Source organism: Sprattus sprattus (genome assembly GCF_963457725.1).
Source record: "Sprattus sprattus genome assembly, chromosome: 4".
Taxonomy (NCBI): domain Eukaryota; kingdom Metazoa; phylum Chordata; class Actinopteri; order Clupeiformes; family Clupeidae; genus Sprattus; species Sprattus sprattus.
In genome coordinates this window covers 11,162,274-11,185,168 of record NC_137923.1, presented here as the reverse complement: position 1 = coordinate 11,185,168, position 22,895 = coordinate 11,162,274, and the positions used below count along the sequence as shown (strand labels likewise).

At 44.0% G+C, this 22,895-nt stretch overlaps 2 protein-coding genes across 3 annotated transcripts in view; both read right to left on the bottom strand.

The window, feature by feature from the left end:
• Positions 1–322: 322 nt before the first annotated feature.
• fam131aa (family with sequence similarity 131 member Aa) lies at positions 323–6,645 on the bottom strand (the record flags this gene model as incomplete). The annotated part of the gene is made up of 5 exons (XM_080836360.1): positions 323–885; positions 1,109–1,258; positions 2,105–2,290; positions 2,824–2,911; positions 6,610–6,645. 5 exons carry the CDS (start codon positions 6,643–6,645, stop codon positions 323–325), a joined length of 1,023 nt encoding a protein of 340 aa, XP_080692486.1.
• A 927-nt stretch (positions 6,646–7,572) lies between these two features.
• eif4g1a (eukaryotic translation initiation factor 4 gamma, 1a) overlaps positions 7,573–22,895 on the bottom strand; it is a 28,748-nt gene continuing 13,425 nt past the window's right edge. For both annotated transcript variants that reach the window (XM_080837003.1, XM_080837004.1), the window contains 21 exons: positions 22,613–22,698; positions 20,458–20,635; positions 20,058–20,191; positions 19,774–19,893; positions 19,211–19,603; positions 16,380–16,526; positions 16,009–16,245; positions 15,284–15,388; positions 14,790–15,092; positions 14,541–14,661; positions 13,437–13,554; positions 12,930–13,327; positions 12,585–12,700; positions 11,893–12,065; positions 11,545–11,670; positions 11,318–11,399; positions 11,090–11,188; positions 10,695–10,829; positions 10,159–10,240; positions 9,395–9,535; positions 7,573–9,071 (listed from right to left, as the gene is read on the bottom strand). In XM_080837003.1, the coding sequence (XP_080693129.1) occupies positions 8,890–9,071; positions 9,395–9,535; positions 10,159–10,240; positions 10,695–10,829; positions 11,090–11,188; positions 11,318–11,399; positions 11,545–11,670; positions 11,893–12,065; positions 12,585–12,700; positions 12,930–13,327; positions 13,437–13,554; positions 14,541–14,661; positions 14,790–15,092; positions 15,284–15,388; positions 16,009–16,245; positions 16,380–16,526; positions 19,211–19,603; positions 19,774–19,893; positions 20,058–20,191; positions 20,458–20,635; positions 22,613–22,698 (3,476 nt within the window). In that variant the 3' untranslated portion in view covers positions 7,573–8,889. The remainder of the gene's footprint in view (positions 9,072–9,394; positions 9,536–10,158; positions 10,241–10,694; positions 10,830–11,089; positions 11,189–11,317; positions 11,400–11,544; positions 11,671–11,892; positions 12,066–12,584; positions 12,701–12,929; positions 13,328–13,436; positions 13,555–14,540; positions 14,662–14,789; positions 15,093–15,283; positions 15,389–16,008; positions 16,246–16,379; positions 16,527–19,210; positions 19,604–19,773; positions 19,894–20,057; positions 20,192–20,457; positions 20,636–22,612; positions 22,699–22,895) is intronic.

Below are 22,895 nucleotides of genomic sequence, written 5' to 3'. Positions count from 1 at the left end.
TGTGACAGAGAAAGAGAGCATAAAAGAAAGACTGTGATTGTGTATGCGTTCCTGTGTGTGTGTGTGCGTGTGTGTGTCAAAGAGTGAAAGAAAGAATGAGTAAAGGAGAGACTGTGGGTGTCTGAATGTGAGAGATACATTGTGTTTGTGTGTATGTGTGTGTTTTTGTGTGTTGTGGTAAGACAGAAAGTAGAGCTAAAGGAAAGTAGAGAAGAAGGACAGGAGAGGAGCACAGAGGAGAAAGAGCAGAGTAACCTGAAAGAGCGAAGGAACAATAGCTTAATGGAAGGACTAGCAGAAAAGGAGGGGACTCGCAGGGCCATCACAGCTTCACACGCTTTCTCTCCTCCACCTCCTCCTCCTCGAAGGACACCACACCCGAGGTATCAGACACGCTCCGGCAGTGACTGTAGCAGTGGATCGCCTCCCGGAACACACTGTCCTCACCTTCTTCCTCCTCCTGCTCTTGCCCTTTCTCCACCCCCTCCTCCTCCTCTTCCTCCTCATCTTCAGGGGAAAGGCCCGACTCAGAGTAGGAGGTGATGGAGTAGTAGCAGGAGTCTCCTCCGCTCCACAAAGACCTCCGGCTGGGCCTGTGGGGGCCAGGGACGCAGGTGGCCCCGGAGTGGAGCCCCCATGGCTGGGCCTGCTGCTGCTCCTCCCCCCCCTCATCTTCCTCCTCCTCCTCCTCCTCCTCGTCGAGGCAGTTTGGCTCCTTAGAACTCCTGAGTTCCAATTCCCTCTCCCTCTTAAACAGAGGCTGGGATTCTAGGAAGCTGCCCTGCCCTACAGGATTGGACAAGCAGTCAGAGAGGGGCTGGGCCTCTGAGCTGTCAATCTCAGCCTGGCACGGAGTTTGAGACAGTGGATTGGACGATGTGGCGTCTGAGGGAGGAGCAAAGAATCAGAACACCTATAAGGACAGAGGAAGACAGAAAAAAACACACAAACACAAACACAAAAAGCAAACAAAAGAGGATCAGATGGCGAGAGGAAGAGATGGCAAGACCCAACAGAAAATGATAAAGAGAACATAAGAAATAAGACAAACAGAACACACACACACACACACAAAAAAATATTTGAGTCTGAGGGTGCATGTGCATACCTGTGCTTTCAGTCGTGAGAGACAGGTCATTATTTTTTGAGTTGTCTTCGTCACAAGAATCAGCATACTCCTCCTCATCCCCGTCCTCTTCATCCACAGATGTCCAGGCCCGGAGTTTGGCCTCAGCTATGGCAAACTGCTCAGCCACACCTGGGGGGAAAAAATCAGTAGCCTCAATACTGATCTTGTATGGAACTGCAAAGTCGTAGGGTAAACTCTGGAAAGCAGTGGAGGCTCAGGCTCTTCTGGGACTTAAAGTGATTAAATAATTTTGAATGGCAATTGCATTAACAAAACAAATTATTTACGTGGGTTGGGGTTCTTCCATTCTCCACATAGAAGAGCTCAAAGGTTCCACTAATAATCAACCTCAGATAAAATATTTTTTGAAGATACACTATTTACACTTCACTTTTTGTCAGGATAGGGCTGTAGTTCTAACTCTGAAAGGTTTTTTTCAGGAATACAAGCCTCCAGACCACCAAAACCACTGTTTTTCCTTGTGGGCATGACATTCACCTCAACCCAAAATCTATCAAGACAACGAAATGCCATATTATCTTGCATTTTGAGGAAATGAGAAAGACTCCAGGAGAAACTGACTAAAACAATGGCAGGGGGGGAGGCAGGGAGCCTGCTGTTTATGGGAGGACAGTGGCGGTTAACTGATGGACTGATCTGGGTGGGGGTGGGGGGCTGGGAGCAGCAGGTGTGCCTCTGTGGCAGAGTAATCTAATTGAACACCATCTGTTTGACTCGCCATGGCAATTCCATCAGCCAGAAGAGGGGTGGGGGGAGGGGTTGGGAGTTGAGTGACAGTGACGCATGAGCAAGTACGGTCGAAGCACAGATGTAATGGTCACTCACATAGGGGAGAGGTTGAGGATCTGCGGCCATACAAACAGGAAAATGGAGAACGGCTAATCAGCACTGGAGCCAAACTGGCACCAGCTCTTGTTAATAGGCTGACAGAAACAGGTAAGTTTGGGAGCATACCTGCTGCAAAGCGGGCCTCCTGTTCGCCTTCAGTGAGATGGCAGTAGGAACTGAAGTGGGACTGCAGTGTTGCAGAGGGTGGGTCCAGAGGCCTGGACCAGCCTTTCCACTCGATAAGGTGAGCGACGCGGCCCTGGGCCATTGCAGTGGGCTTGGTGACATGGTCTTTCACCACCTGGGAGATGCCTGGGGCACAAGGCACAAGGCAACCCATTAAAAAAAACACATACAGCTATACAACAATGTAAATACTATACATATAATATAAAGTTTTACACTATTAAAATATATAGATGTTACATATTTAGTATTATATTATGTATTCCATATATATACATTTTTAATGATATTTGTTCTGCACGAGATGTAATATGTGTGCTAGTTCAACAGAGGAGAGGGGGCAAGCAGGTCCCGGTTCATGAGAATACAAAGACATGGGCATAGTAGAAAGATTCATAAAACAGTGACAAAGAGATTTGCCCATTTACTTTAGTGCTGCTTCAAACAACGCAAACTGCAGCAAGCTTAAGTTGCAACAGACTAATAAAGTGTGTGTAAGGATGTGTAACTTAACCAAAGCAACAAAGTGAAAACCAACATTATTATGCAATACTGTCAATCAAATGTGTGCATTTGCAGATAGAAGCACCTCCTGAGCAACTCCATGTCGGCCAATCATAAGACTAGAATGTGAGCAAGGATAAAGAATGAATCCTTACCGTTAAATGAAGATCTGGCCAGAGCAGCAATCTCCTGAATGCTGAGAGCTTTCCTCGACTTTGGAAGCATGTGAGCAGGATCCTCAACCTGTGAGATTAAACCAACAGCAGAGCTTAACCTAAATCAACCTACAAATACGGATGAGTCTAACAAGATGCCGGTTTCCCCCTTGGTATAACATATTGAACACTAACATTTTGTAATATTTTGTTTTGGATACTTCATGGGTTGGCCTTCATGGGGGATTCACATTTAAATAAAGGTTAAGTTATTTTGTTACAGACAGCTAGAGATCAACAATCGTATATCAGCTATGGTTATCATGTGGTCTTGCTGAAAGTGCAATAAAACATATATACAGCAAAAAGTGAAAAACCTCTGCATCAGTCCTTGAAAATACCCACCATTAAAGTGAAGACTGACAACAATTTTCAGCCACTTGTGAAATCAGGGCTTGTTTCATCTAGCAATTTAGAAAATGACTATGTACTCGGCCTTCTGGAGAGAGATGCAGGAGGCAACCTTTTCACAGCTCTTAGGGATCTGACATTAACTGCGCGCTCAGACCTCCTCCTGAGATGCTTTTATTTCAGGCAGACATGTGCAAAAGCCACTAAATGAGGCTAAAAGACAACACTTCAAGTTCATAAGTCAAAAGTACTCCTGTCAATCAATTCAAGGAAAACTAAGTCATTGTTTTCATTTTAGAACTTTCAGGAATCTACAGAATAAATGCCCACCTTCTGCCAGTCTCTGCCTCCCCTCGCTCCTGTGGTTATAGGACACATGGTGAGAGCTGTAGCTGGGACCTGTTGCTGGCCGTGTGCTAAACTAAAGTGAGGCAACAGAGAGCCGCACTGTTTTCCTTGCAACACTGGCACAGTTCCATGCACTGCCTTCACTGAGCAGAAGCCCAAGCCAAAAGCTCCTGTAAGCCTCTTGACACACCATTCCTCAGCTCTCAGTGATAAAGTGAAGGGCAGCCATGTCACCATCAAGCATATGGCTCTCCCTTCAGCTGTGGCTCTGTGTAAACTATCCAAAGCTGCTCTATCACAGAGAACTTCTGAAACAGAGGGCCCTAATGTATGTGGCATCTGGAATCAGACACATCACAAGAAGCTCTTTGGAGATTACAATAGCTCAGCCTCTCCATATGGCCTCGGCCGACAGTATAAACATAGGATACCCTTCCATTCACGTGACAGAGTAGAGAAACTGGAATCTGAATAATTGATTAAAGGCACCCAGTGCAACTTTATGTAAACATTCAATGAAAAATAAACATTCAATTTCTAGTCTTTTTTACACGTAGTAAGTTTCAATAACTCCATACCATTACATATCGACATTCAGGAGCAAAGATGAGACGTCTTGTGTGGTGAGAACTGATAGAAAATCGTAAACAACAACAATCGCCGGTGGGGAGAGGCCATTTTTCCATTGACTGGAATCCTGCTTTATTTATTGTAGGTCACAAAAAATAAAGAAAATGGCGGCGATTGTTGTTGTTATCGATTTTCTATCAGTTCTCACCTCACAACGACGTCTAATCTTTGCTCCTTGAATGTCGGTAATGGTATGGAGTTATTGAAACTTACTACGTGTAAAAATGACTAGAAATTGAATGTTTATTTTTAAGCCTCGAAAGTTGCACTGGGTGCCTTTAAAGTGATATCTAGTAATTCTCTTGACAAACAGAGTATGTGTGATATAGTGTGAAATGTAATGTAATACCGAACAACACAAAGTCTATCTATAATAGGCCTATATATACATTAACAAAATGAATAACTTTTATTTGACACTGCTCTACACCCAAGACCCCAAATTTGAAAGAATAACAATTGTTGAGAAGTAAATTACCGAAGTTGATAGTTTTCAGATGCTTTAGATGTTTAGAGGTTTAACATGACAGTAAACCCTTCACAGCAAGCTGCTAAACTAGCTGCTACTCAAAATGACGTTCAGCTGCTGTTGATGGTCTTGTGCGCTACTTATGGGTTAAAGCTGGAAAAAGGTAGACCAGTTATTCATCTCTGTGTAAAAAGTAGATCAGCCCAGTACAGAAGCTTTAACTTTAGGTGGTAGAACAGTATAATATCAGTAGGACGGACCACAGCATCACTTCAATAGGAAGCAAAAGCAGAAATGAGTTTGAGACAATTCCATTATTCTAACCGTATCGCTTTGTTGATAGTAGGCTACACTGGACAAAATTAGTTTTAATATTTGAAGATGAAACAACAGTGACCATACCATTTCATATCATAATGTTATTTAGGTGCATGTAGTGAACGGTTTATTTAATGGTAGAAGGTTTCTCTCCACACCTCTGTGTCGCAAATCTTGTTTGGCCTTGGCTGTCTCCCACGAGTTTCCCGATGCTTCTTTTAAAAGCAGAGGGGCCTATCATAAGTGGGATGAGACCCATTTCCACACAATAAGTGTGAACTTAAATAGGTCACCTATTTCCTTTTATCAAATCTAAATCAAATACAAGCGTTCGATGCATGCGCATTTTCAGAAAAGATGCATTTAATATCGGGCAAAATCGCAGGCAGTGCAGTAGGTTACGCAGTGCTCTGAATGGAAATTAAAATCATGTTGTTATAGCAACAAGTTGCTTATAAGACATGGACAAGTCTGAAAGATAGACTGCGCAACATGAAGTTGTAGCCTAATATTCGATCAACAAGGGGTGACGTCGCGTAATTTGTCGTCTAAGAATTAGATGGGTTTTTTTCGTACACGATCAGTGCTCGATGCTCTAGGAAAAACAAGTGTTTGACGCATTGAAAATGCTCCCTCTGGTTTGTTGTTATGGCAACGACAGCACTTCACTTGCAGCGATAGCGTAATATGGTTGGAGCGGACAAGGCAAAGAATGGAGATGACACTGATTACTTATTGTTAAGTTGCCAATGCATCCATGAATGCATATGATGTGTCACATGAACAATTTACACTAACCTTGATTGATGACTTCCTTTAACCATTTATAACCTATTAATACAGAGAATGGTTGCGCCTTTAAGGTCAGTTCGTTCCAAAAGTTGTTTTAATTACGGGGTTAAGACATCTTTTCGTAGCCTACAATAACCCTCAACATTTCAGAAGAAAATATTGCAGGTGACAATTTGCGTAGGGGGCTGTCGACCTTGAATAATTTCCACATCTTCAAACTTGTTATAGGTGTCTATCTGCAGGAGCTGGCTTTGCTCCGCTTCATGGTTGCACAACTGACAGCTTCTCACAACACTTTCGTACGACTGAAAAATTATGGCCTTGTCTCAAAACAGACAGTAGAGCGCACCATTAACACAAACATCTAGAGGGTCATTAGTGATTAGTAAATCTGTTATGTTTAGTCTTACATTGAGGTTTGGGAAAACATCAGTATGTCCCCTTTCAAATTGGACTGATTTAACCCGTTTTATCAAGGCCAAGGAAAAAGAAAATCACCGCGCGCTACTAGCAGGGTAAGAAAGCGAGACTGCGCGAATCAAGCGCGCGATCATGAGATTGCGGGCAAGATCATTTTTAGGAACAACACTATAAGGACAGGACATCGGTTTGTCTCCTGGCAACAGAAAACCACTGCCGCATATCAATTGACTATTCAATGTAGGTTACGTTATGGCGTAGATGACATGTCCAACCAGCCTTCTTCTCACAATGCCTATGGGTACATGTTGCTTGAGACCGTCACTTCAAAGAAAATAAGTAACAGTAATGAGTAAGTATGCATGCACGTGACGCAATGATATACAAACATGTCTTACCTTTATGTTCAATTGGGGAAGCGCTGTCAGAAGCATTGCACATGGATACAGCGTCAACCACCAACCTAAACAAGATGTGGTCGCATCGAAAGTAAAATGGCTAATGCACTTAAGCTTTAGAGGAGCAGTACATTATACGCATCCGCCGAGAAATACCACACATAACCCCCCAAATGCGTCCCCTCGTTCTGTCCTACTGGCGGCGTCATCGACGCAGCAGCATCTGAAGACCCACCTTGACAGGCACTCAGTTTCTTAAAGCCACAGTAGCTCAGAGTCGCTGTCTGCTCCCCGCGGTACCTTGTAAAGGTAACACCTAATTGTGTACGCAGCCATGGCACAGAGGTTAACTGCCTACCCCAAAAGATGCCAGTCTGAATTCTTACAATTATCCAATATCTATATGAAATACCCTGATAAATAATAATTGAATGTGACAAATAAAACAATGTAAGGGTTAGAAGTTCACGAGAAACTTAATTTTGCAAATGTAGCCTACACGGGCTAATCATTGAGAGTTCATATACCAGACTGGGTCTCCTAACTTAAAGTGTTTAAGACCGAGCGGCTTCACGCATCAACACCTATCGACATTTTCGAAACCCAGAGTTACTTGCTGATGTGGTCGGGTATTACGGGCAGGTTTGGGTCTCGATAATTGAAAAGATAATGGATTTCAGGACCGTGGTTAGCGCCAGATCGACTAGACCTAAGGAATGTTGACAGTAAACGGACCTCAAATTAAGTACTAAAAACAGGACAAATAATTTTGCTCAGTGATCTCAAAGGCTACTTTGAAAGGTAAACCCTTCAGCGGTACATACAATTACCCCAGAACCGTCTTTCCACATATTCACCAATTCAGGTACTGTATGAGGAACAAACTTAATGCGGCAATAAACACTCATAATAGTGGACATGTACCGTGCATACAGTTCTAAAAGCAATGTCCAGGACCACTCCTCTGCAACTTGATAGTCTTTTATTTGCAATGTTCCGTTTCTCCAGCTTTCCCAGTTTCTGATGCGAAAAAGCATTAATTCCTTAAATAATAAAGAAAGCAAAATATATTTACATTTTTCTCAATAAAACTGTAATCAGTGGATCATTGTAAGCACCTCTCACCAGCTGGAGGGGAAAAAAAAAGAAATCTTAAATAGAGAAACTGCCACTTCTGCTGGAAAAAAATACATGGCAATACATCAGATTTTCTTTTTTTAATTTCTGAAAAATAAAACAAACAAAAAAAAACTTTAATATATATGTACAGAACGCTCCTGAAATGTGTTTCCACCTAGAGAGTAGAAAAGGCTTTAGGATCATTACTGTGTCATTTCATCAAGTCGATTTCTTTCAAGTTTTAATTATCATTTCATCTTAAAAATCCACTGCAGGCTTGCTCTGGTGCGGACCTTTCAACAGAGGCCCTGACAGTTCTTAAATGCAGAAGAGGTAAAATGCAGACGAAACAGTGTGGGGGGGGGGCAGAAGGGTGGGGGCGTGTTGGCTTAAAAAGGAAGAATGTCAACCTTGCCCAGCAGTTAAGGTCAGAAGGTCAAAGTCCATGCCATGTCATCTTGGTTCATCCTCACATCCCCATTGAAGTAAACAAAAAGTGAAGGGCAAGGAAAGAAATTGCAGACCTTGCTCAAAATCCATTCGTCATTTTGAGAGGTCAGCAAATACTACGCTTGTCAGAACGTCATCATTTTTTTTTTTAAACAAAGCACTGCAATCGCCTTGCGCGCACACACCCCTAAGTAAGAGTATAAAGTTGGATCAGAGGTCACACAAAACATGGCATGACGCCCCTCTCATGCCTCAAGGAACACGGGATATGACACACCATTTCATCTATACGCGCGTGTCATATACTATGTTGCATTTATATTTCTATTAACATAAGAGCAGCGTTGGTTTGTATCATTTCAGGAAAATCTCAATGTTTGTAGGTTTTTTTTTTCTCTCCTTAAAATGCTGTAAGTGATGGTGTGATGACGTTACGCGTTTAAGCATTCCTGCAGAATCATTTTTTTCGTTTTATTTTTTCCACTTTTTTATTTTCATTTGGTGGATATTTCCCACAAAGGACAGGAGACAGAGAAAGAGAGGAAATGAGAAATGATTGTAGTTTGTAGCCATGTTCGAGAGCATCCTTTAAACGACAGGAAATGGCAGCTCGACAAGCATCATGTTCGTTTAGTGACAAAATCCTCCTCTCTCCCATGAGCAGTCTTGCTTGCACTGCTCCTCCTGTGCAGCAGCAGAGGCCTGTGAGGCCTAGCTGTTATCCGACTCGTCCTCTGCCTCCCGCAGCCAGGTGAAGAAAGCAGTGACGGACTTGAGGGCCACGCCCTTCCCCTGCTGTTCAGCCGGGTCCTTGCTGGACTCCCACTTGTAGAAGGCCTCCTCTTTTATCACGTCTTCGTCATACAGTGTGTCGAAAAACATGCGAAGCAAATCTAAAGGGAGGGAACAAGAGAGGGAAAATGAGGAAAAATGTTCTACTTCAGCTTAGTTATGGACTTTCATGACCTACCAACATCAACCATGGAGACGTTTACAAAATGCTTGAATTATCACCTCAAGGCATTAAGGCATGACCTAAAGGAAATGTGATACTAGACCAAAGGGACAACCAATGACTGTCTTGAGCACATATCATGACTATTAACCAAGTCTCTTTTTGGCATTCATATACATAGAAAGACTAAGTGACTTGCCTATGCTGGCAGAACAAAGTCGAATGGTGTTGCTGTAGATCAGAGCAGAGATAATCACTTACTGGCTGGCTGTTCCATGTGCACCATTAGGGCCTGGAGGGCATAGAGGGCCTGCAGCTCCTTCTGTTCATCAGACAGGTACTTCTGCAGCAGCTTGGCCCTCTGGGTAATCTGTTCCACATCCACCTTGTAGGGATTCTCACCTGGAGGGAAGAGAGCGAAACATAACAGCATTAGTGTAATGGAAGGGTGGGGGTGTGCCTTTGCTTTTACATGAGAAAAAATAAATAACTGCGTATAACCCTGCGTATATGTTGTTGAAGTAAGCCGTTTGAATCTATTAAACATTATGGTCATTATGTCATGTATTTGGCATAGGACCTGCATTTTAAGCATTAAGGGTTATTTAAGAATTTATGAAAACCCTAAATACTGCCAGAAATTCCACACACATTTCTGTCACAAAACTGCTTAGCAGCAGAGCAGTCTGGACTAGATCCATTTGAGAACTGAAATATGAGCCATTAATTAATCTACAACTGACCGTACCAGTCTCATGGCCACTTTGCTTTCATTAAAAGGCATTGGGTTACATGGAATTGAAACCATGGTGTTTGTTTTGCACTGCAAACAGCTGTTCCTAAACATTGAGATTTAATTCCAAGACATTCCTCCTCACCAAAATATTCCAAAATCTTTAAATAAGACTGACACAGTGAGGTCAATAGTATTTTGCAGGAAGCTAAACTATAGTAGCAACAAAATGAATGTCTCTCTGAATTTGACAGCTGTGAATATTAAGTTGTTACCCGGGAGCTCTACTCACAGATAACGGCTGCTTGACAGACAGAGGTCATCAGAGCTCGCACAAATTGATTAGAGCTAACCTGCTGTTCGTCCAGGTTGGCCTGAAGAAAAAGCAAAAAGGCATTTTGAAATGTTACACAAACAAAGGACAATTCAATAAAGGACTAATGTCAAGTTTTACAATTTGTTTACGGAATACAACATGTATAAAGAAAACGTGATTCAAGCATGTTCCACAACCAGGTTCCAAAACCCACCTCATGCTACAGTAGCTCAAACAAGCCACAGCACACGTAGGGTATGCAAACACAGCCATTATTTCCAATATCAGGATAACCATACCCACAGGTTCACTAATGACAATAGGTGTCATAAACCTGATAAGTTCAAGATTTCAAAAGAGGAAGCTGCAACAAAAATGTTGAGACCAGGCAAACAAAATAAGATTCCTGTTTGATAAGGTGTTCAGGGCTTAATGCGGAGGTCCTACATGCTGTGCCATACGCACTGCTCAGGCCAGTCTGTTGTTGTCTGTTTATAGTAGTGAACCCTCACCTCCACCCAGTCATAGATCCTCTGGCTGTTGGCCTTTTCCTTGATGAGTCTATCCAGCTGTTTGCCGATCTCGTCCCCTGACAGCTCCTTCTTGCTCGGCTTCTCAGACTCCTCTCCCAGGGTGAACTCCACCTTCTGCACAGGGGGAAGGGAAAAACTGACATTGACTAAAGCAGGGTGAGCAGGTCAGTTCGGTTGGTTTTGGTCGGCAAAAAGTACGACTGATGCAGCTCGCAAGACAAGGTGGACTGAAATGCTGTTTTTCTTATTTTTTATGTTTTAACTGTTTTGTTGATTACGTTCTTAATTTTGTTAAATGAGATCCTGTGACCATCAGGGACATTTCACAAAGCAGAAACCTGTTTGTACCCCAACGCACAGCAGCAACACCTCACCTGTTCAGTCACAAACTTGTTCACATCCTCATCCTCGGGTAAGAAATCCTTCCAATTTAGACCAGCCTCCTTCCAAAGGCCTCCAGCCTTTTTATGGCTCTGAAGAGGAAGACATCACAAACACATTAAAGAGGAAGACATCACACACACTAAAGCATAAAATAACTGAGGTATATAAATTCAAGACTTCATTTAAGGACAAAAGGAATTGCTCAGAAAGCGACGTACTAATCCTTTGCAGAGCAAGTTGAGTAACTGGACCAGGAATTCGGCAGCTTTCCCCATTGGCAGCAAAGGCTTGGACACCTCCCTGATGGCGCAAAGCAGATCAGCTTAGTCATTTACACATGCTTTCAGCAAAAACGTATCCAATCTCACTGACAGCACAGTGCATGTAGACTTTTTAGACACATATGGAAAACTGGAGCCATGACCTGTGTAGTCTGTCAACTCACCTGAAGAGCTGGCCCATGGGGATCCCTCCCTCTTGCAGCATGGGGGTAATGAGCTCACCCAGGTACAGCCAGATGTGGGGAATGTCTATGGCCATGTCGTCAGCCATCTCCAGAATCTCCTGCAGCCTGTGGGGCAAAGAACGAGTCAGAACAGTATTATTTCTCCACACCACCTTAGAGCTTGTGACGGGACATGTCCAAAATCCAGCTAAAATAAGCATTCATTACATACATTAAGAATTAATTTGTATTTCTTCTTTGACAGACTGTACTGATTGTCCTGTAATAAGCTGAGAAGGGAACCTTAGCCCTTAAAAAGCTGCTCCTTCAAGCAGTTGTGGACTGTACCCTTTGTAGTACTGGTCCGGGGTGATCGTCCCAGCGCTGACGAGATGGTGTAGCAGCAGACCTATGCGCTCCCTGGCAATGGTGCTGCGCTCCAGAGTGGACTCCACGCTGTTCCGCACGAACACGAAGAGCAGCAATGCGCTGTTCATCTCCTGCACACACTGCACTGCCTCCTACACACACACACACACACACACACACACACACACACACACACACACACAGAGTTAGTAGCTGTGGCGCATAAATGTTTGCTTGCTGTGTCTGAGGTCAATGTAGATTGATTGAAAGTTGAAACAAAATCATTTGACATGAATGACAAATGAATGATTAAAAGCTCTTCAGTTCCTCAATCCCATCAGTGTGACTCAGTGGCCGAGACACGTGGCACTAAAAGGAGGTAATCAGTGGAGTAAGGTGGGTGAGCGTGTGGGTGAGTCATGTTTAAAAGGACTTGGTTTTACTTTAAAAGTCTGACAAACTTTCTATTTAACTTGCCAGACTGTAAACTGTGTCTAGAACTTAAAAGGTGGGAGGTGTAAGTGAAGAAATGTCCAATATTTCCTCTTTTAAGGCTAAGAATGAAACCATGTGGGTTGCCATATCAGTGATTTAGCAGCAGAACGCCTGGTGTAGGGCCTTCACTGCATACTGATGGGTTCGGGTGTGTTTGAAAGCGAGAGGGTTCTGACCTTCACATCGTTGATGTGCAGGTATTCCTCAATGATGGCCTTGGACTTCTTGTCCAACTCGTCCTCACTCAAGGCTGGTTTGCAGGGAGGGGGTGTGGGTACAGCCTCTCTCTTCACTGTAAGAGGGGTATTACATCAAAATATATTCTCCACTGGTCTACAACTAAACTGAGCAAAAGACTTAACTGCTGAAATACTGGGTATAATAACTTCTTGCAGGATTGTACAGCTTCATATTTCTCAGTATGAGATGTTTACTTCTAAACTAATATTGCCGCCTACTTCCTAAAATGCAATCCAATGACATACATCTGTACATGACCAGTGTGACTGAGCACTCCTCACCGTCTTTGCTCCTGTCCCTGTTGTGGCTGCCTCGATCCCTGCTGCCCCGGTCTTGGCTGCCTCGATCCCTGCTGCCCCGGTCTTGGCTGCCTCGATCCCTGCTGCCCCGGTCTTGGCTGCCTCGATCCCTGCTGCCCCGGTCTTGGCTGCCTCGATCCCTGCTGCCCCGGTCTCTGCTGCCGCGGTCGTCTGTCATGCTGGCCACGCGGCGCACAGCATCTCCGGGACCACGGTTGTCACCTCCCCGGCTCCGCTCCTCGTTCTCACGGCTGAAGCTGCGCTTGGTGATGACTGTCCGCTGGCGGTCTTGGGACCTATCCTCGCGGCGATCGAACCGGTCGAATCGCTCCCTATCCCGGTCCCGATTCGGCTCGCTACGCTCCCTGCTGGAGCTGTTTCTGTGGATGAAAATACAGTTCTACTTAGGACATTACAAAACAAAATAGGACAAAAATATGTGATAAACACAAGTAGTGGACGCGGCCATACGTGTGAAGCAGGACTCACCTCTGTGGAACTCGTCTGTCGACATCCAGAGTGGCGGTTGAGGAGGAGGAGGAGGCAGGACCAGACTGCTGAAGCGCTGAGAATCGGTTGACGGTGCTGGTGGCAGGCCGACCAGGTTCTGAGACGAGAGAGTATTTATCTTTCACATTTTCATTTACCCCTTAAATCGCTCATGAGGACCATCAAGAGAGAGGTCAAATGTAGGTTTAAACATGCTACATTGTTACAATAGTTGACCACAGAGAGGAATTTTACATACAACCATGGAACATGGAATATACACATATTATAACAAATCATAAATTACACCCAGACATAATACTATTTTGCTACAGAGACCTCAATTAAAAGACTGAGAGGCTTACACCCCGACCTCAATAATACAATGTTACCTAGTATACCTGATATCAGTAGAGCCATCCACCTCACCGACTGATATGCTAGATGTCATTTCATTAATTTGCCCTTGATCATTACTGAAATACAGTGGCAAATCTAAGCTTCTGAATCATCTTAGGGTTCAAATACACATACGCGTTTTTTTTAAACGGGACGCGAGCAAATGCATCGATTCCTATGGTACGGCGCGCTTTGCGTGTGCGCCCCTTCTCCACCACGCGTTGAGTCTTTGTAGCGTTTTTTAGGTGCGCTTTAAAGTTGAACTATTCTCAACTTTCCAGCGAAAGGCAGGGAAGCGCACCTCTCATCAATGTCACACTCGGCCCAGGCAGCCAATCAGATCAAGCAACAGGCGGGCTTAACTACTATCATCACTTATTTCCTGTTTTGATGCTGGAAGATGTGGTATGATTAAGCAATTTAGCACGAGTGGGAGTGGGATTATCCCATACCTACCCCACTCCCACGAGTATTGCTTTTACAAAACAATTCTACACTCAACAAATTAACACGAAAAATAGTTCAATTTTCAACGTCAGAATTTTGAATGAACGGTTTTCATCAATGCACTTTCATCGCGGAGTGATTATTATTAGCTGTGAAGTCTGTTTTGCCCTCCGCACTTTGCAAGGCGTTACTGAAGCGTTTGTGCCTGAAAAAAGACGCGTATGTGTATTTGAACCCTTAGTGTGCAGGTCTACTTACCCTGTTCTGCTGCACTGGGTTTGGCCCCAGTTGTGCCCCCACTGCTGCCCTTCCCCCAGCTGCCCCAGGTGCCCTTCCCTCCAGGAGCGAGCAGCTGGTTGTTGAAGTCCAAAGCACCAGGCTACAGACAAAAGAACCACAGGTCAAGGTGCAGTCAAATGGGCAGGTTGTTCAGTTACCTAACTGTAAACCATATTTTTCTACAGTTTCGCGAAGCCGTTCTTTGCAAATGCAGCAGTAGGTACTGACCTTGGTTATCTTGCTGAGGCGGCTTGTGTCGATAGGCCGGTTCTTGGAGATGGGCACAGTGTTCCAGCCCTCGTCCTGAGGCTGGCTGTTGCGACCGCCCCCTGAGGGGTGGCCCCCCCCGCGGCCTCCACCTCCGCCACCGCCGCCGCCGCCACCACCACCACCACTACGGCCCCCCATGACCTTCCCAGACATGAGCTGCTGAACCTTGATTTGCTCCCGATGCTCCTCTGCCTCCGCGTCCTTGTGGATCTGGTCGATGGTCTTGGGGCCCTGTTCTCCCCTCCTGGGCACCCAACCACTCTAGAAGAGGATTGGTAAAGAGGTCATTATAGGGAGCTGAAGACTAGAACAGATTCTTGGAGGTGATCGGAACAGGAAGAGAAAGAGACAGAGAAAGAGATTGCACGAAATGATGAAGTGATAGAAGAAAAAGCATGATGGAGAGCAGTGACTGATATCGACAGAAAGAGGGAGAATAAAATGCTCCTTACCCTTCTCAGGTCCAGAACATCCTGGAGCATAAAGCGAATTCGGGATGAGGTCTTCTTGTCCTTAATGATCTTTTCCATCTGGTTGAAGTACTGGTCCATTCTGGGCTGTGGGCACATAGAGAAGGAGTCAGTCAGAACTGTTAGGCTACTGGTAGTAGTGGTCATCACACAAAATTCCCATCATGAACAGACCGAAGCTCCTGAATCCCGTAAATCAGCGTAAATCAGTGGCCGATACATGTGGCACAAAATGGACGTCATAAGTAGAGCAGCAAGATTAGGGTTGCGATCGACATGAATAAAATATCCCCAAACCTGATCAACTATGAAGGCGGAACCTATCAAATATCAGAGGAATTTATACCAGTCTATGAAGGAAGGCAAAACACAAGTAAAATGCAAAGACAAGGGAATCTATAACTGCTCTATAGAATTAGGATTCCTTAACTGATCTACAAAGGACTTTACCCGAAATGTCTCTGACACATGTTGTAATGGTACACAAAACTTATAATAAAAGGCTGCTTTGGTCAAGAGAGTTGACCAACCGATAAGACAAGCCTACCGATACCCCTGAGGGTATTCACAAAGACAATTCAGTGGAGCTTAGCAGCCTTCCCCTTTGGCTAATACTATAACAAATATTTACCTATTTGAGGTCATATAGCGTCCACTAGATAACCGTATTTCTTGAGCACAGATTCTGAACGGGCAAGTTTTCCCACCTTGGCCTTTTCGAAGTCCAGGTCCTTGCCGATGGTGGAGAAGAGGCGGCACAAGCACTCCAGACTCTCCTCGTCGTGGTTCTTGAGCAGCTTGACGATGCAGTCGTGCATGATGGGCTCTGTCAGCATCTTCAGCTTAAAGAGCTCGCCGATGAACTTGATGTTGCCCAGTGACCGCCGGCGGGCCTGGTCCTTGGCCTCCATAAGCTCATCACTCAGACGTTGGCGCTCCACCCCCTGATGAGAGGAAGGGGAAAGCTTTCATTATACTGCTCTGACTGTGTGTGTGTGTGTGTGTGTGTGTGTGTGTGTGTGTGTGTGTGTGTGTGTGTGTGGCTGGAATGTAATAGACGGAAAGAGATAACCATTACCTCTGGGGCAGCATCCATCTCCTTCTGTTTCTGCTCAAAGATCTCGTCATCGTCCTTGTCTTTCTCAAACTCCTTCTGACAGCGGTTGAGCAGCAGCTTGCGGAAATTCACAGTGACTCCTGGCTTATCTGATGTGGGGACTTTAAGCTGAGGGAGGAAGTGGAGGGGGAAAAAAACAAAAGAAAAAAAGTGTGAATTACTGTGAACCTACAGTGCTGATAGTACAGACACAGTAGGGGTGTCACGATACCAAAAATTCAGTAGTCGGTACCAATACCAGTAAAATAACACGATTCTCAATACCAATTTCAATACCACGGTAAAAAAAAAAAAAAAGGATTTTCCAAGATTCCATGCACTTGAACTTGAAACATGAATTTCTTAATTAAATTATTTGAAAATAGCAAAATGTCATAAGACATACAAAAACATGTGCAATATAGCATAGCACTTGGTTAAAGTGCAACAACTAGTGATCCCAGACACATTCTAGACTTCCAGGCATCTTTTCAAAAGGTACTGTGCAAAAACAACATTGCAAAACTGAACCGTGGATATAACAGTGCAGCCATTCAACTAACAAGATGAACATGAGTTTTGAGCTTCCTAAAGGACGTATTTAATACAAAATAAATCAAAATGTTCAGTGTGGTCGCGGCGAAATTCCAGCTGTCACTCGCAAATCGTCTTATAGGCTACATTGAGTCTATGGCATTGAAAAAAATTAATAAATTGGGTAATCGTGTTTTATCAAACCAATTGCATATTTATGTTTTACTATATTAAACTAGGACATTCTGTGAATTTCCCTAGTTTAGTCATGATACTTGCAAGATTCATGCTATCTTTCTCTATGTCCTTCTAAGCAAGGTAGGCTTTAGGCTATAGGGCTGTCAACGAATATTCGAAGTTCGAATTCGAGTTCGAATAGTATCCAAAAAAGCGAATTCGAACGTGAAAATTAATATTCGAATGTGAAAAAAACTCCCCCGCGGTACAAGCGCCTCTATCTGCTTTGTGAATGAGCCTCTGTCTGTTCGCGATGTTCCTCATGTAATGTTTAGTACTGATCTTATCAGGACTCTTATTGTGAAATGATGCGTGAACCGGAAACTAGTGTAACGTACCTGAGAGTGGAAGACGGTTGATTTAATAAAGACTCCTGAACTTGCAGTATATGTGGATACCGGGTAATACTTTCTATGATAAAGTACAAGTCAATACAAGGTGTCAGAAGTGGGATAATATTCGAATGTGAAAAAACACTGCCGCGGTACAAGCGCCTATCTGCTTAGTGAATGAACCTCTGTCTGTTTGCGATGTCCCTCGTTTTAAAGTTAGGAAGCAGTGCTGCTTGCGATGATCGTTCTTATAGCCTAATGTTTTTTTTTCCATTGAGAATAACCCAGCAGTTTAGCCACGGTTGCACTACATTACAAAATCATATAGCCTACGTTCATCATTTTTGTTCCTGGCGATTTCAATTGGTTGTCTGTGCAAGACAACAGACATTTATTCTTTCTTATTCACAACTGTTCTGAGCTGGACTTACACAGGCTATGCCAATCAATAAGCATCCGAAGTAGAGCTCAGGGGAGCTAGTAGTCTGGTTGGTGAAAGCTGCTGTAACGCAATGTTCTCGGCAAAGTCCGAGACAGCTTTTTTCCGCATAATTGACGTATTGACGGCAACTGCGTAAAATAGGCAACCAGATATTCGAATAGTTCGAATTCGTGATTTTTTTTCCAAACGAACATTCGAATGTCATTTTTGAGCAATTTTGACAGCCCTTATAGGCTAACGCTAAAACTACAGCAAAGCTAACCTAAACTAAGTACATAACATAAGCCATTGTAACACACGTGCCCATCATTTAAAACATCATGTAACGTGTATTTCAGTATGACAGATTAAAAAAACTGAAAAACTGCATTATTTGGATGTTGTTAATATGAATCAGAACTATCCTTGAGTTCATTAAACAAATACAGATGACTGTCTTTCAGGTGCTTTGCTAAATTGAAAGTACTACCTCCCTTGGTCTCAAGAACATGGTAGCATCGTTTGCAAAATGTTGTAGAGTGACCAGACTTCCTGTTTTACCCAATCATGTCCTCTTTTCGAGACCTAAAAAATGCGTCCGGCAGGGATTCCAAAAGCGTCCGGGATTTAGCCTTGTCGGATATTTGTGTTTCTCTGGGTGTTTCACAAACTAATATTACGTCTTTTGGAAAGGGTATCTCCCTTACAGTCCACCTTTTTGCACGTGCTCTCATTGGTCGACCGCCTTCCCAGTGTTGCCCGATATGATGATCATCCTCCAAAATGAGCCTGATACGATACGCCATTTCCAGTCTGGCAACACTTCACACCTGGCCGCCTCCACTAGTTTCATCGTTTACAATACTAAATGGCAGATCTGCATGTGAAAAACTAAAAAAATTTCGACTGGAACGCCGAAGCGTATACTGCCCCCGTCAGTTCCAGAAGAAGCAGCACCGATTCTAATAGCTGGCACCGGCGCTCACAGTACTAAGGGTGCTTAAAAAAAAATGGGTATCGTCGGTGTTTTGTTATTTTAGTACCGAAAGGTATCGTAAGTATCGGTTCTCGTGACATCCCTAAGACACAGACAGACACATTTGACAGTTCCTCAAAGCCATCACTACAGATCAGTGGCCCAGGCACGTGGCACAAAGCAGAGGAACATAGGGGTTGGGGCAGCATGTGATGAGAGAAATCACTACATACAAAATATATTTAAATGTAGGTCTAGCAGTTGGGTAGAGGAGCATGGACACACACACACACACACACACACACACACCTACCCCCATAAGGCAGCGACACATGTTGGCGTAGGCCACGCTGAAGTTGGGCTCGGAGATGGCTTTCTCGAAGATGAGGTCGATGACGCCCTTGAGGCGCTCCTCCGTGTCGATGGTGAGCTCGGTCACCTGCTTCATCAGCTGCTGGAACATCTGCGGCGTCAGCTTGTTGAGCACGCTGCGCACGCGACGGAACAGCTCTGCAGTCTTGCCCGCCTCCGAGTCATCCTCTTCCTTCTCGCTGCCGCCGCCTCCACGCACCGCCTTCTTCACAGTCGGCTTCCAGGCCTTCTCTGCCTTGTTGAGCTGCACGTTGTCGTTCAGCGACACGCTGGCCAGGATGATCTTGCGCGGCTCCTTGCGCTGGCCCTGCTGCGAGCGCCGTGGCCCAGGCGGCTGAGGTGGGAAGAATGAAGGTCGGGGGAAATCAGAGAAGTGAGGTTGAGGTATTAAGAGCGGGGGAGTGGGGGGTTGATACGACTTCACATAACTTTAAGATTGTATGTGGAAGTAATTCCAAGTGACAGCCTGCCTGCTGTGCTTCATGAGGAGAGGCATGCACTTACCGGGCCGCGGCCACTAGAGGACTGTCTGCCTAGGTTGCCTAGGAAGGAGGGGGTGAAGTCTGGACCACCTTGGTTTATCATTCGACTCGGGTCAATAGGGCGCAATGGTGTGTTGTTGGCCTGAAAGTACAGCACCGGTCACAAAATCAGAACGAAAATGACAAACTTACAAAACATTCCAGTAAGCTAAACAAACCGAACTAAAAAGAACAAAACAAAGCAGAAGGGTCAGCTAAAGCTCAGCTACATGCAGGCAATGGTAGCATCACAGAGTGAAGGCTCACCTTGTCCAGCACCACATCACTGATTTGTGGCAGTCCCTCTGGCTTGTTCATGCTTGCATTGCTGAACTGGAAGCCCAGCAGAAACTCCCGGTCATAGCGCTTCTTTTCCTCAGGGTTAATGGGCTTCCACTTGTCTGGAGGGGAACACAAGGCATTTATGATTAGATGGGGGGGGGGGGGGGGCAAACCCTGAGGAATTTGTAAGATGGTCTTCAACTTCCTTTACCTCTTCCCACAATGTTACATACAGAAATCAAACACAAAAGAAACCATTTAATTTAATGGATTCTTGCAGAAAACTCATAGTTTGTAGTAAAATCCATGACACAACAGGTGGAATGGCAATGTGATACTGTGGCCCTGCAGCAATAGTGAGATGGCTCAAACCCCCAAAACCTACCTTCTTTGTACTGGTACTTCTGCTCAACAGTCTTGGGTTCTATGTTCTCAGCGTCCAGCTTGTCCTCCTTCTCCTCCCACGTCTGCTCAGGGTCCTCTACAGGAGTGGCAGGGGGTGTGGCGGGGCGTGGCTCAACAGGCTCCGGCTGAATGACCACTGGCTCAGGCTCCACCTCAGGCTGTGGAGGAAAAAGGACAAACAGTCAGGTCAGAATACACTACACCAGGGGTTCTCAACCTTTTTCTACTCCAAGGCCCAACTATTCGTATTTGCAACAGGGACCAACAGGGACCCTGCTTATTTTAGCAAATCTATATTCCATTTTAATTAATAAGCAATTGTTATGAGTCACAAGAGAAACATCAGCACCTGCTACAGCCTAGAACTTCTACATACAAGAAAATCTAACTCTAGATATTGCACTCAATCAAAATTGTGTTGTGCACCAGAAAACATAAAACCACATAGAGCATTTTCAGTCAAAAGGGATTCATTATCCAAAAGAGTTTTGAAAGAAAGAAATGTATTTGCAGTAGGGCTGGTAGTTCAAATACTTCTAATAATGATTTAAATCAACATAAATAGAACCAAGAATTCCTTGGCAGTGGTTCGAGTTGGTAGCTCTCCACAGAAAAGCATGTCCTGTGCCACTCAAACGATAACGCACCAAAACCAGCAGTAATGCAGCGCTACTGACGTTCGTTGACTCATCTAACTGCTATCAGGGTTGTATTAAAACTGAATTTGAGTAGTTTTCGGTAGTATGACCCTACCAATGCTGTCATTCTTTCGCTTGAGGAACATTTTTCAGCTAATATCGCCAGAGTACAATGTTAGCTTAACTGGGGGCCTCAACTTGAAGCTGTAAAGTTCGAACTAGATAGGATATTATTTTCATGAGCTGTCGGTTATGCCTATTTATACATTTTATGTTGTGTTAAAAACATCGTAAATGTATTTATATTGTTCTTAGGGGTGGGCGAAATATTTATGGTCAAAATCTTCCATCACGGTATTTGTAATTTTATATCATGGTTACGGTATTTATCACAGTTTATTATGCATACGGTGACCAGATTTGAGTTTGTGAAAAAGAGGACACTTCAGGGGTGGCGAAATGTATCCACAGACATACGAGTATGATCATTTATTTATTGACCCTTAAAAAAACTATGTGAAGCCCTTTAAGGTGCAGAAACAATACTGCCTCAATAGGATATTGGCCTAAGCAATAGTGGCCAGTATAGGCCTACTTTGAACTGAACGTTTCCATTGAATCTTTAAATAGTAAGATTAAAACAAAGTGCATGTAGTGGCATTTAGTCCAGTGCTTATGTGGCTTTCAGTGGTTCTTTCAGTACTGGGTGTTCAGTTGATTTGAATGGGCCACCCCAACGTGTGCAGGTCTGTAATTTCTTTATATTCACTGTTGCGAAAAAGTAATGGCAAACATTGGCAACGGGTTTTTTGCTTCTAATTCAAGTCTTTCATATCAGTCCGAAGTAGTCCGGTCATTTAACGTCAGCAAGCAATGGGTTCCTATGCAACACCTGAAATTTTAAAGTTCTATTTGCCTGAAGAAAAAAATTCCAAGCGGAAATCACGATACGGCAACAAAATCGCTTAACATGTATTTTGGACGAATGTCTTCTTTCGATTTTGGTGAGTAACTGTATAATAAGCCAGATGATGTATTCTTTGTAGGTCATTATCTAAAAATAAAATCGATTGGATTTCAAAATAAGAGTATACCGGGGTTTAAACGGTATAGCCAAATCTCTCCCTATAGACACATTTCTACTGTTGCACGGTATATACCGTCATACCGCCCAGCCCTAATTGTTCTCAACTTAAAATCCGTTCTTTGTGAAAAATGTACTTAAACTTGAAACATTTTCACGGTCCACTAGAAAGCGGCTGCCCAGTCGTTGAGAAACACTGCACTACACATTAAAGACCAAGGTGACAACTTTTTCAGGGTCTCCCAAGGTAATAGGTAATCAGGTGCTTTTCAGTGCCAATGTCAACAAGCACCATGAGTTATAAAGGTTTGCTGACCACATTCTGCAAATGTACCTCACAATACCAACACCATTGTTCTTTCATCCAATGGGGGATGTTTGAGGACTGATTGGTCATTAAGACACACACTGACCTCTTTAAAGGCATCCAGCATATCTCCACCATCCTTTTTGTCCAGGTCCTTCAGCTTCTTCTTCTTCTTTGGCACAGACAGGGGAGCTGAAACAGTGAGACAGCCAATGACCTGTTACAAAGCCCAGCTCAGTTTTTCTGTGTGAAAATCTGAACCTGGGTAACAAATGAAGTACTCCCCACCAGGTATAATTTGAATAGAATTGAAAACAGCCTTCTGACACCAATTACGCATCAAATTCACAGCCTCTGATCAGTATTTCGAACTCCCTTTTGCTTCAGCC